General features: G+C 51.8%; 1 protein-coding gene across 3 annotated transcripts in view; it reads left to right on the forward strand.

Moving 5' to 3' along the window:
* TSC22D1 (TSC22 domain family member 1) overlaps positions 1 to 13,695 on the forward strand; it is an 81,119-nt gene extending 67,424 nt beyond the window's left edge. For 2 of the 3 annotated variants that reach the window (XM_088521024.1, XM_088521023.1), the window contains 2 exons: positions 11,464 to 11,515; positions 12,194 to 13,695. In XM_088521024.1, coding sequence (XP_088377150.1) covers positions 11,464 to 11,515; positions 12,194 to 12,451 — 310 coding nt within the window. In that variant the 3' untranslated portion in view covers positions 12,452 to 13,695. Of the gene's footprint in view, positions 1 to 11,080; positions 11,279 to 11,463; positions 11,516 to 12,193 lie in introns of those variants that run through there. The other variant, XM_088521025.1, reaches the window with a different exon arrangement.
* The last annotated feature ends 413 nt before the right edge of the window (positions 13,696 to 14,108 follow it).

A 14,108-nucleotide genomic window follows, 5' to 3' on the forward strand; every position in this document is an offset into this window, starting at 1 on the left:
GTGGTTCAGGACAAAGGCAGGGAAGCGTAGCCTGCTGCTGAGTTCTTGAATGTGACAGGAGAAGAAAGAGGATCCTTGTACTTTGGGCATTTTTCAGTTACAGCTAGAGGCTATTTTTCAAAGCAGTAAAAATGTTCCATCGCTTGCTTAATCCAGTTGATTTAAGATGCCTTTGTGGTTTCTATTACCTGTAAGTTGTTGACCTACACATAACTGAGCAATATTTTTAATTACTGGAACGCGCCGTAACCAGAACTAGCGAATTTATGGGGACGTTTGCAAGAAAAATCGCACCGTTACCGGAGTGGCTGTCTCTGAAGTGGTTATGGTTTAAATTTTGATCTGGTCTCAGTCTGGTGACTGCTGAACACTCCTCGGTCCTTCGTTGTTCTCCGTGAAGGCTGATGGATGGAGCTGATGAGAGGCCTCCGGGGCACAGAACAGAGTAAAAAAGGGAAGGGTTGGAATAAAAAAATAAAAAAATAATAAAAAAAAGGGCTTTTGGAGCAGTGCTATAGAAACAGTTTTACTTAGTATAGCTAGCGAATCGGCATCAAATCAACTCTGCAATTGCTGCCTTTCTGCTAAATACACACATACGTACCACATGTATATGTATGTATGTGTATATACATAATCGGCTTTCTTTTCTATACTGGCTTCGACTTGTGTTAATAAACAGATCAGATTGCAGTGATTTTAGTGAAAGCTCTTGAGGATGCTGGAAAGGACTGATCTTTACAGCATCTTTTTATATATGCGTATGGACTTGAGTTGATAGGCAGTTCTTTTATTATTTCTTTCAAAACTAATTTCAGCGCATAGATCTCTGTGTCTCTTAGATGCTGTAGGAAAAAAAAACAAAATTAACATTTATGGCTCTGTGGCTATGCAGCGAATCTGCGTTTCGGAGCAGAGCAGTGCGGGAGCTGAGCGCTGCGGTAGGGCAGGCGAGCACAACTTATTGCACCTTGTTTTTACCACCTTGGCACAGCACCTGACACGAGGGAACCTCTTGGAGCGGGAAGGGGGAAGGTGAAGGCTGCCCGAGTGTCATTTTAATGTCCTTGGCTGCTTCCATCCCTCTCCATCCCTGTGATGCTCATTCGTTGTTTTAGGCACGCTGGAAAATGGACGTGGCCGGTGCTCGTACTGTTTACACAACAGCTGTGGAGGGAAACATATTGATTATTCAAGGCATAATACAGCTTCGGAGGGGACTATGGGCAATGCAGGGCTGGCAGAAAGGGGCTCAGGGAAAGCAGCACCTGTAAAATCAGAAGCTTCAGGCCTGTGCTGCTGGAGTAGCGGTCCTGTGGGTTGGCCCCGTATTTTGCAGAGCTGCCACGTGAAGTTGCAGGACAAGTGATGTAAAATGATGTTAGCCATAGGATTCCCGAGGCATTTCTCTTGTGCTGGGTCCATGGCTGGGAAAGGGTCTGTAAGGATGACAAGGGGGGCTCACCGGGCTCTGAGATGAGGTGCCCCCTGCTCGCAGCTGATCTGCTGCCCCGCTGAAATCATCCGGGTTCCCTCTTGGCTCTGGCTGTGGGGAGGTAACCTTCTGCCCCCAGAGAATCAGTGTGTTGTGTTAGCTTGCTTTCCGCCTCTTAACCAAAGCATTCCCTCGTTGTGATGTTAGATTTGTTGCTTTGAAGGGGGCGTTGAGCAGTTCCCTTGGCTTTCCGTCGTGCGGAGCCGGGATCTCTTGCCGTCCGAGCCGCCTCGTAAGTACCTCAGCAAGGAGCAGAGCTGTGGAATAGGAGCCGGCGCACTTGCCCTGCCGCTTTCCTTCTTCCCTTTGCAGTCATACAAAAAAAACTGTGTGTGAGGTAATGTGCTTGGTACCACTTCAGGAGAAAGGTAGCAAGGAGAGGAATTTTTGTGGTCGCAGCTTGCTGAAAGTGTCCTGAAATGCTGAGAGTGTCTTCCTTGACAGAGGAGAACGTGTTTACAGTGAATCAGTGCAGGATGGCAGCACCTGTGCAGGCAGGTTAATGATATGTACATGTTGCAAGGAGCTAAAACTTTTATGATGTTATGTGCTTTCTCTGAGGAAGATCATACAAACTTGAGTTTTGATGCATGATTTATGAGAACAAATGACTGCAGAGGATGTTACCTCTGTCTCATCTGCAGAAGACACACTGAGAAGTGATCTGATTGCTTTGAAACTCTCGTCGCTGCTGCTCGTGACAGCAGCAGCCAGGGCTGAGGATTTGCCTGTGCAAAATGCTCCTTGACATCCCCGCTGCTGTCAGTTTTGTATCTAATTATTGCTGCCGTTAAGTACGAGAAGGTTGATGTGAGGAGCGGCACGACTCGGCTGCCTGTGGGCACAGTTAAGCGCCTATAGCAACTCCATACGTGCTGCCTAAAGCAGGAGCTGGCGGAATCGGCCTTAGAGCCGGTGCCGCTGCGCGGAGATGCCGTGTGCGCTCCGGAGAGCGGAAAACCCGTCGTGAGGGTTTTAATCCCTTCTGATGCTTTATGTAACCGAGCGCCACGTGACCCGGGAGCGGCGTCACCGTTCGCCCTCCGCGTTTGTGTTCGTCGTGACCGACCGCCCTTAAACTCGGCCAACTTTTCGTGGGAGCGACTAGTTCTCGCGCGAGACACCTGGGCTCCCCGAGGCTCGCGGTGTGGGGCAGCTCCCAAACAGCAACATCCATGAAAGTGGCGTTTTCCCGGGCACGCGGCGCTGGCGGGGATCACCATGAAGGTGCTGTTCCTGGACCTGCAGCAGCACCTCAAGAGGTATCGGCAAAGCTTTGGTTTCTAGCGACTCGATTTTCTGGTCTGCATGGGGTGGTTTTGTTTTCCCTTGGAGCAGTTCTTACGTGTTTTGCTCGGAGCAGCTACTTAAATCCTTCTCTTTAGGTACTTGTTGAAACCGTTTCAAACGCAGAAGATTAAAACTGGTTCAGAGACAAGTGCTGGTTTCTTTAACAGGTGTAGGTTTCTGTGAATAAACCCTGAAGGCAATATTTAAAGCAACCCCCTATTAAAAACTGTTTACCATTTTCTTTACTCTTTTCAACAACTGTTGTTTCTGTTGCCCCAAATTTTAAGGGAGGTAACTCTATACCAAAACTGAGAATTTTAACAGGGCGTGGAACTTTTTATTGAAATATTTGTTTTTGTGCATAAAAAGAAATGTTTTCACATAGTGTCTCCCATCGTTTTTGCACATTTAAAGAAAATGGAATACATGACTGTTGCTAAGTGTGGAGAGGTCTTGGGATGCTGCTTAGTGCAAGTTACGCAGTTGATTCGTCTCATTTTCCATAGAAACGGTGAAACATGAGTGATTTATTTTGATCTGATTCCTTTCTGGTGTTTAAAAGAAGCATCTAATAATGTACTGAATATGGAAAAAAATAGAGCTCTATATTTATTATAATTTATGTATTATACAAATGTGACAGTGGAAAAAAATGTCTTGACTTCACGTTGCATAGGAAATTTTCTGCCTTCGGAAGGTGAATCCTCCTCTGCAGGCAAGTGCTGTGGCAGCTTCCTAGGCAGTATCTCCTGCTCCCTGTTAGGATTCCTTAAGAGATCCCCTGAAATGTGCTCTTTCCTTCCCAGGATAATTCAGGAGATGGGTTTTGCCAGCTCCTTTCCTCGTTTAGACCCCCAGTCTATGAGTTGCTTTCCTGCTTTTCATGCAGAAGCTGCTCTGAGGCTTCTGCGTGTGTGAACAGTGTAATGAGGGGTAATGGTAATGAAGTCATTAAGGCTAATGAATTAATTGCTTTTGACGACTTCAGATCTCTGAGCTGCTGCGTTTGCTTCGCCACACCCAAAACCAAGAAACCTTCTTGTTCTTGTGTAAGTTCCCACAAATCACTGTGTTTATACCATTTTCATGCGATTAATGTGCAAGTAACTTTCTGCTGTGGATGGTGCTTTTGAAAATAAATCTAAGCTAGTCATAGGGAGACTTGCAAAGGAAGGTATTTTTTATTTCTCTTTGGTCAGTCACTTTATCAAAAGTCCTTGAGCTTTCCAATGGGTATTAAATGTTACACCAAACACATTCACCTGAGCAGGTGAGCCCTGAGTGAGGATGCAGGGTAATGGGCATCATAATTGTGTTTGAAACATATGAAAGAAAGGGGGTGTTTTATCCCTGAGCACCGGGCATGTGCTGCGATGTCCCGCAGCATTTTACATGGTCAGGCAAGGAACGTGGCAGCGAGAGGAGGGTTTATCCTGAGCCGGTGTGTCCCACCAAACCTCCACTGAGAGCGTGCAACGGAGCACGGAGCCGGGGGGATCCGACCCGGCTGTCACCGACTCGCAGAACGGATGAGGTTGGAAGGGACCTCCAGAGATCATCTAGTCCCCTGCTCCAGCAGGGACACCCAGAGCATGTGGCACAAGGTGGCATCCAGGCAGGTTTGGGAGATCTCCAGAGAAGGAGATTCCACAGCTTCCCTGGGCAGCCAGGGCTCTGTCACCCTCACAGGAAAGAAGCTCCTCTTTGCATGGAGGTGGAACTTGCTGTGTTTCAGTTTATACCCGTTACCCCTTGTCCTGGCACTGGCCACCACCGAGAAGCGTTTGGCCTTTCTGCACTGTTGGAGGTTGGGTCGTGGTAGCCGTGGCTTGCTTTGCTGGTGCACACAGGCCCATCAGAGGCAGCACCTCAGTGACGAAATCCGAACATTTTGTGAAGGACTCGCACGTTCTCTCCTAGGCTCTCTTTCTCAACCAGCTTCCTCCTCTTCCTCCTCATTTGTTTTGGCTTGCTGTAGGTTTTTCTTGAAAAGACCCTGTTTTCCTGCAAGCGCCTCTCTGTGCGTTCAGCTGGGATGCTTGCCCTGTCACCGAGGGTTGTAAACCAGGCAGGAACCCTTCGCCTCTGTCCTTGGGGCGGCTGCAGTTGGTTAAATGCACAAATGGGGCCTGGAGCGAGGGCGGGCACTGCCCTGCCCAGGGCAATTCCTGCATGTGTATCCCGGTTCGGAGCCTGCTCGTCCCTGGTGAAGCCCCGCGAGGAGGTTTAAACGCTGCATCATTGCAGGGTTTTCTGGTGGTTGCAGCTTGATGGCAGCTCCAGGCGCTCGCAGGGCACCCCGGCTGCCACCCGGCCGGAGAATGAGGAAACGTCCCTGGGAGCCGTTCCGGGCTCCCGGAGAATGAGGAAATGTCCCCGGGATTCCCGCATGTTAGGAACACGTTGCTCACCTGGGGCTTCTGGCTGGTGCGCAGGTGGTTTCGGATTTTGTGGGGCGTTTTTATTTTGGAGGGTTTATTTTCATTTAGCCATAAAGGCTCAAGGTGTTTTCCTGTAGGTGGCTGTTTCTGGAGGATGTGATAATAACCTGAGAGGTGTCGTGTGCCTGACCCAGCAGCCACTGCACGGGTTCACAGCTTGCTGCGTGTGAAAGACCCTTGGACCAGCCCTTGACACACATTTTAGGTGGATGTTCATGAGCAAACAGGTCCCAGCAATGTAAGGGAGCCGTTGGGGCTGTTTCATAAACAGGGCACTGTTCATAAATGTAGGCAGCGCTGCAGGCTCTGGAGAGGGTGACCCTGGCGCTGGACAGAGGTGAAATAACGCGCTGTAATCTTTCCCTCGCAAGGTCTGTGTTAGGAGATTAAGGATGTAAATTCTGCTGTCTGCACTACGCCCGGCTCAAGGGTGGCCAAACGTCCGTGCTGTCCGTCCAGCGGATGCTGCCGCCTCGATCCACTTCCTGCCCCAAAGCAGGAGGATTTGGGAGCGCGGATGCAGGGACAGGGGCTGCCCGCGGCTGGCTGGGGGTGCGGGCCACTGTGGCCTGTGGGCTGGGAGGGCACTCGGGGTTCGTGTCCGAAGCTCCCCTGGCTGGAGCGTGTCTGCTCCAGCTGTTCCTTGGTGCGGGAGGCTGCGGGAAGAAGAGGGGCGTTGGAGCACGCGACAGGGCTTTAATGCCGTAAAGAAAAGTCAGGCCTAACTCTTCCCGATCAGCATTGCTGAATTCACTTTCTTTACAGATCGCAATTTCTTGCTCGTGTGAAGAAAGGTCAAGCGGGAGATGCTCCCCTGGGATTTTGGCAGTCGTGAGTCATGTGGATTTATGGGTTTAAGCCACTTATGTGGTGCCTGGATTAAGAAACCTGGGAGTGCTTCCCTGCGGGACGGTGTCGCTCTTCCCACGTGTTCCTGGGCGCCCAGCACAGCCGAAACGCGGGCACGAGCAGCAGGTCCCTCGCGCCGGCCGAGCAGGACGGGGCACGTCCCGCGGGTGCCGGGCAGAGCGGCGGGAGCCAGGGGTGCCCTGGGCCTCGGCACGGTGATTCCGGCAAACGGGGAGCTTGGGAATTACCCCAGCACTTCCTGCCCACGTGGAGAGAGAGCTCATCTTTGCTTCCTACTAATGAAACAAGTTAAAGGATTTTCTTTGTGGGGGGGTGAAATAGGTGGGAATTTCAGTGTCTGCTTGGAGGAGAGGCACTTCTACGTACCCATGCTGCAGGAGAAGTTTTGATTGCTGCCCGTGCCAAAGGCTGCTTTCCCATAAAACAAAAACCTCTGCTCGATTCTGGGGCACGTGCGAGTCAGCGGTGGTGACGTGGGTTTGTTATTGCCTAATATAATGGCCTTTAACAGGGTTCTGCGCAGGGCTGTGGTAGTAAGTGAGCTGCTCTCGCACAGCAGGCCCATCCTGGACCGTGGATTCCCCGTGTTCCCATGTGCTTTGCGATCTTATGGACTTATCCCCTGCACACACACTATTTAGTCATTTTTCCTTTGACCATCACGAGGATGAAATCCTCTGGTGTCCTGTGCGAGCTGCTGTGTGTGCTGCTGTCCCAGGGTCCCAGCACATCTGCTGGGCCCCCATGGATCAGAGATGTTGTTTAACCTAAAGAACTTGCGCTTTCCAAATGCTCCCTGTGTCACTGTGCCAGACTACTTCCTATACCTGCTGGGTCTCTCTTGTTACGTTTGGTGCAGCTAGAAATGCTCCAGTGACTTTCTTCCCTCTCATCTCTGTTGAATTTTGGAGTACGCAGTCAGAAAATCTGCTGTTGTGGAGCTAGGAGAACAAGGGGGATTAAATTCTAGTGCAAGGGGCTTTTGCTACCAGATGTTCTCCTTGACTTCCAGAAAAGCAGTGCCTGTTAAAGCCACAGGTAAAACTGAGGAGATAGATGGATGTGTATTTTATGTGTGAAATCTAAAAGGATTTAAGCAAAGTTTCACAGAAGGGAAAACCAAAATTCAGCTCTGTGTTTGGTGTTGTGAAACTTTATATATATGTATGTGAATATATATACATATGTAACATTTTGATGGTCTTTTCTACATTTGCTACCTTACGGCGCTCTTCTCGGAGCTGCCCTCTCCTGCCTTCGTGCTGATGGCAGCAGCATGTAGAGAGTGAAGCTGTGTCCTGCTTTCTGAAAGCAAGAAAACTGATTCCAGATTGATCCAGATACTTCATTTAAGATGTGCGGGGTACTAACATAGTTGTTGGATCCTTTCTCACTCGCAGGATGGCTTAAAGGATGCTAAGGAGGGCTTTAACCTTTTATTAATCCTATCTTTTTTTTCCTTTTTATTTTAAGCTTGGATAGGAAGTTAGAGGAAGCCCATGTTTTCCAGACTAGGTATTACTCCAAACATGTAAATTTTTAAGGTGGTGCCATCCCCGGAATTGCATCCAGGTGCTGAGTTATCATCAGCCTCGCTTGGCTCTGCGAGGACACTTTGAAGCTGGAGCCGGTCTTCAGGCGCAGACCAGGTTCTCCAATCCCAGCTTTGCTGCGTAGCCACCTGCGGTCGATCCCAGGAAAAGAGATGCCAGAGGTGCCGCTCCAAATATCAGGATGGTTTTAGGATGGCTCGTGTTTCCTTGCAGAGCACTCCCAGCCAGGTAAGGGGTGCGCCCTATGCATTAACCTGCATCCAGGTACTTGATACCACCCTTAAATTTCATTTTCTTTTCATTAATATTGGTAGCATCATCATAATTCTCTCATTAAAGCCACGGAGGTTGACTTAGCAATTACAGCTCCTTCTGAAGGAGAATGAGGGTATCCCCAGAGGAGCCCCTGAGAGCTCCTTGTTTCTCTTTTGATCTTTCAGGGTTTTCTTCCTGCCTCTAAAGGCATCTCCTGTCCCTTGTGCACGGCGTGATGCTGCCGAGTTATTTCGAGAGCCCTAGCAGGGTGCGTGTGATCCTTCCTCTGCTTGTTTAGTTCTGTTTGTGCATCTGGCAAAAATAGATCTATGAATATAGCGCTTCATTTCCCTAGAAGTACATCTTGCATAGCTCTCCTCTTGTTCCTGCTTTTTCACAAAAACTAAAAAGCAATTCTTACCAAGCTGAATTATGGATGCAAATAACTTTACTACTAGGGAGGAAAAGCACACTTGAGAACTGATGGAGATCTACCTGGTACCAAGAGGTTCTTCAGCTGAGCAGAGGTGCCTGCATAGGAATCTGTAGAATTCACATGGGAAATCAAATGCCATATTGACCTTGGGAGCTGAGCAATAAGTTCTCATTGGCTTGGTGTCCTTACATCAGGAAGACATCTGTAGGTTTGGGGCTTGGAAATGGAGTTGGTGGAGATTCTGGAGTCTTTATGAGGCCATCTGAATGCAATTTGTCCTGGTCTTGTGTCTATTTAAAAATTTTCATTTATTGTAGGAGGAGGAAAAACTCATTAGGCAGCTCCTTCAGTCTCTCTTTTTTCCTTATAGAGATTGGGAAGGAATCGCTACCTATTTACCTGTTTAACTAAATAATGGTCATCTCTTGGTTTCAGCTTCAGCTACTATTTCCCCTTTCAATCATTAGTTTGGAGTTGGTGGGGTTTTTTTGTTGTTGTTGTTTGTTTTTGGTTTTTTGGGGTTTTTTTTTTTTTGCAAATTTGCTGCTGTGGAGGTGGTTGTCAGTATGTGAATAACTTTGAATTTCTGAATTTTAGGGCAGCCTAATGTTCTGCCATTTTATTGACCACTTTTTAGATTCCAAGCATAGAAGGTGTCAAATGAGCTGTTTTATAGAATCCACTTGCCTTTGATTCTTGGGCAATTCACACATTTATTGCAGCTTAACCCCTTCGGTCTTGCATTTGCGTGGGGAGCAAAACGTAGCTGACATCCACTGAATCTGAGCATATGGTGTAAGACCAAGTGCGCCGTGGCAGGAATCCCTGGTTTGTGCTGCAGTTTCTGGTGTGGCCCCTTTGGTCGGAAGGTAAGAGGTGCTTGCAGGCCAGGAGATGCTCTCCTAGGGGGTTTAAAGCTGGCGTCTGAAGGGGTCCTGTGTGTTGACCAGGCACCTGACAGTAACAAGTGAAATATTCTTTTATTTTTTAAGAGCATAGCGATATGCCAAGCCACAAGCTTGCGCACAGACAAAATGTTTCTGTGCTGCCACTTACCTGGTTACACATGTGAGGTGAAAAGCACTTTTTAAAGCCTTGAGCATCAATGTGTTGAGAGGAAATTATTTAATAGGAGAAACAGCATTTCAGAACTGAAGCCCTTCAGAAGGTAAAGCTTGCTGAACGCCTGTAGTTACGGTGTAGGCTTCAGCTGAGGTTATTTTATCTCCGCAGATCAAAGCCTGCGTGTGAGCTGCTTGTTAACGTTGGGCTGGATGTTGCTGTGTTTGTTTCTGTGTAACCCGCCACTAGGTTTTTTGTGTGTATTTTAGGGTTTTTGTGTACTACGCGTTTTGCAAACACCTGTGGTGCCAGCGAGAACTTTGGCTGTGCGAGTAGGGGCGGCCTCTCATCTTTCTGGTGCCAGCAGTGCAAAACTGTAGCAAAAAGGCCACAAAAGTTAACGGGAAGGTGGGTAACGAGTTAATTGGAATTGGATTTAAGAGCCATCTGAATCTCTTACTTCTAATACAGGCTGCACGAGGGCCCTGCTGTTAATTCAGCCTGCGAATCGCAGCGTGTCTCTGTCCCAGGTGTCGTGTTGGCATTTAAGAGCGTCGTGGTTTTGCATCGCTAGGGCAGCGAGCGGCATCCACGGCTCCGTCTTGGGGCTTAACCTAACAGGAATGTGTCCTGCTACCCCGTGCCAGCCAAGCGGGCGCTTCGCGTGCACGTCCCTCCGTGCTAACGTGGCTGCCCTCGAGTGAGCGATTGTTAAATCCAAGCGAAAATGAGCGGGTTTGGGGGGAACATGGATTTTTGGGACCGTGGTGCTGGAAAACGGGCGAGCTAAGAGGGCTGACGCAGCCACACCAATGCCCAGCTTAGCCCAGGATGGTTAATTCCCAGCTCCCGGGCGGCACTGGGACACGTATGTGATTCCCGGGCTCGCTGCGCAGAGCCGAGGGCTTTCGCCTGGGACTTTGCCCCGTGCCTCGCAGCTCTAGTCGAAGGGTGCTTCCCGAGGACGCTGTTTGTAGGGAAGTGCTGTCCTTGGGAAGCGTCTCGGGTGGGAGCGCAGGATCCCGGGATTCCCGCATCCCAGCGGAGCGGAGCGGAGCGGGCCGCGCCGACAGGTGGCGGTGTCGGCGCGGCCACCGCCGGCCCCGCGGGGCTCTCGGCTCTTTCCCTCTTATTTTTTTTTTAACCTTTTATTTTTCCCTCATTTTCCCTATTTATATTATTTTTCCCGTATCTCCCACTATTTTTATTTCCCCTTTCATTTTATTTTTCCCTCCTTATTGTTATATCCCCCCCTTACTACTCTTCCCCCTTATTATTTTTTTCCTCCCCCGTTATTTCTCCCCCCTTATTACTTCTCTCCCTCATTATGTTTATTTCCCTGCTCTTATGTTTATTCCCCCCACTATGCTTATTTACCCCCCCTTATTTTTACCCCCCCCACACACACACTATTATTTTTATTCCCCCTATTTCCCTTCCCGGCGGGCGCTCTCCCCCGCTCCCCCCTCCCCGCGTGGGCGCCGCGGGGGGGGGCCGCGTGTCCGTGCGTGCCGTGCGGGGGGGGGGCTAATGATATGCGCGGGGGGCGTGTCCCGGGCGGCGGCGCGGCCAATGGGCGGCGGCGGCGGCGCATACATTAGGCGGGGGGCCGGCATGGCCGGGTTTTGTGCGGCGCGGCGGAGCCGACGCGGAGCCTCCCCGGCCGCCGCCGCCGCCGCCTCGATGCGGCCGCCGCAGAGCGCCCGCCGCGCCGCCTAGCGCCGCCCGCCCGCGCGCCGGCCGCGGCTCGCATGCCTGCCCAATGGTGTAGAGCGGTGGCGATGGATCTAGGAGTTTGCCAACTGCGGCACTTCTCCATCTCCTTCCTCTCCTCCCTGCTGGGCACCGACACCGCCGCGCTGCGCCTCGACAGCAGGTAGCGGGCCGCGCGGCGCGGCGGGGCAGGTGGCGCCCGCGCCGCCTCCTTTGTCCGCGGAGCCGCCGCCGGGCGGGCGCGGGGCTCGGCGGGCGCCGCGGAGCGTCGCGGAGCCGCCGGGGCTCGCGGGGACGCGGCCGCCGCGGCGCGCCTGGCTTCACCTCTGCTCTCTCCCTCTCCCGCAGCTCCTCCGGCGCCAGCGTGGTCGCTATCGACAACAAGATCGAGCAGGCGATGGTAGGTGCCGCGGGGCGCGCGCCCGGCCCGCCCGGGGAAGGCGCCGCGGGATGCGCAGCGGGCAGCGCCCTCCGCCGCGCGTCCCAGCGCGGAAACGGGCGCAGCGGCAGAGCCGGCGCGGGTGGCTTTGGGGGTTTTGTTATTATTTTTTTCTCCTTTCGGGGTGATGGGGGGCAGTGTTTTGAGGCGCGCCCTCCGTTTATTTCCACACGCATTTTTAAGCCGCCGCCGGAGCCCTTCCCGGCGCCCGTTTCCGCCCGGCCGCCCTTTGTTGCGGCGGCGGCGGCGGCGCTCGCTCCCTCTCCCGGGAGCCCCTGCCCGCTGTTGCTAGGCAAACTGCGAACCTTTAACTCCCGGCTATAAATAGCGCGGCCGCTCATTGGCCGGCCGGGCCCGGCGCTCTGACGTCAGCCGCGGCCGCGGCCGGACGGCGGCGGGGAGGGAAATGCGGCACAACCTGCGCCCGCAGCTGGATGCAGCCGGTGCGCGGGGGCGGGGCCAGGCCGCGGGGGCGGGGCCGGGCGGCCGGGGGCGGGGCCTGCGGGGCGCGGGAACCGCACGTGCCGGGGGGGGGGGGCGGGAATGGGGGGATGGGGATGGGGCGGGAATGGGGGGGATGGGGACGGGGTCCCCCCCGTGCCCTTCTCTGACGCTTGTGCCCTGCCGCGTTCCCTCCAGGATCTGGTGAAGAGCCACCTGATGTACGCGGTGCGGGAGGAGGTGGAGGTCCTCAAGGAGCAGATCAAGGAGCTCATAGAGAAGAACTCGCAGCTGGAGCAGGAGAACACGCTGCTAAAGACGCTGGCCAGCCCCGAGCAGCTCGCCCAGTTCCAGGCGCAGCTGCAGACTGGTTCCCCGCCGGCCTCGGCGCAGCCGCAGGGCTCGGCGCCGCAGCCCGCGCAGCCGGCGTCGCAGGGCTCGGGGCCCTCCGCGTAGTGCCCGGCCTCGCCATGGCCGCCATGGCCGCGGCTCCCCGGAGCGAGGAGGACTAGTGGGAACGCGCCACGGCCGCCCGGCACCCATTTCCATGCACGCTGCAGCCCGGACCGAGGACTCCGTGCCCCGCGTTACATCACCATGAGAGGTTTTCTTCCTTCCTTTCTGTTTCTGTTTTGTTTTTTATTTTTTTAATCCCCAGTGTTACGCAGTCATCTGTCTCCCTCTGCCCACCCTTCCCTCTTCGGCTTGAAGGAGTCTTTGTTCTTGGGTTGATTTAATAAACAAACTTCTTCCAGGAAATTAGCACAAGCACACTGGGGACTCGAGCAGCTTCTGCAAACGGCTGAAAAACAGAGCTGCGTGTCTGAATTATTAGTATTTTTTTTTCCTGCTGTTCATTTTTAAATCTTCCACTCATCCAGTGATGTAACTGCTCCAAGTGCTTTTCAAGCATGGAAATGTGAAGAAATAGACTGGAGTAAAAAGCGATGGCTCAATCCCCCATAGTGTCGGGGGTTCCAAAGTGAGGACTGGTGTATAGGACCTAAGAGGAAGAGGGAGAAAGGTAAATCCAGTGTTTAACACTTGACTGTCACCTGAAACCTTAAGTGCAAATAAATTTGCACCGTTTTCTGATGCAGTGGACAGGTGCATAAAGCTGTATTATATATAGAGAGCAGGTAGGTGACGTAGAGTTGGGTCATAGGATAATTACAATGAAGGTTATTTGCCTACTGTATATTTGTGTATTTAGTGTAATTACTTTGTAAAATAGAAAACTGTAACTATTTAGGTTGTACAGATTGAAGTTTAGTTGTTTCATTGGCTGATCTGAAGAGGTTTGGAAAGTCTTTTTTTTTTTTTTTTTTTTTTTTTAAGGCTACGTAAATAAGAATGCACCTACGCAACTGTTCAGAATTTGGCAGATTTATGCTGTTTGTGTAACTTCTGAATTTCCCTGGCTGCTGATTATCTTGAAGTAAATCTTTGTTCATTGTAGTTTGGTCTACGGAAAAAAAGAGAAAAAAAAAAAAAAACACACTCCAAAAATTATCAGCCCTTGCTAGCAAAGAATAATAATAATTAAAAAAGAAAATTGGGTTTCCCCGTATGGATTTTTGCATATGATCTGTATAGTAGTATGCATATGTTTTTGTGCATGTTCTCTAAACAGTTGTAACACGTCGATGTATTTAACTGTTGCACTTGTCAACTTTCAATAAAGCATACCATGTTGATAACGCCCGCGTGCGCCGTGCAGTCGTGTCGGCCGCGGCGCCGCTCGCCCTTGGGCAGCCCGAGGCAGCCGCCGCTCCCTGCCCGCGCGCGGCTCCGCTCCCCGGGCGCGGAGAATCCCGCTCGGAGCCGCCGATGCTGAGGGCTTGGCAGCTGCTGCCGTGGTCGCTCCTCATCTGCGTCCTCCTGGAGCTGCTGGTGCTCGGACCCGGCTGAAACCTGCCGGGACGTCCCAGACCTTCCCGCCTTCGCTCCCACGTGTCCCCGTGGCTTCACTTCTGTGGGCTCCGTTTGTGCGCGCGGGGATGCCCTGGGAATCGGCCTGAGGGTGGGTTTGGGTTTTTTGGCTTGATCAGATGAAGATAAAATTGTTTACAACATGGTTTCCCTTCAGGTTGAGGGGAAAAAAGAAAAGTGT

This window comes from Tinamus guttatus, unplaced genomic scaffold (genome assembly GCF_059628265.1).
Source record: "Tinamus guttatus ecotype Peru unplaced genomic scaffold, ASM5962826v1 Tinamus_guttatus_pri_ptg000112l, whole genome shotgun sequence".
NCBI classification, from domain to species: domain Eukaryota; kingdom Metazoa; phylum Chordata; class Aves; order Tinamiformes; family Tinamidae; genus Tinamus; species Tinamus guttatus.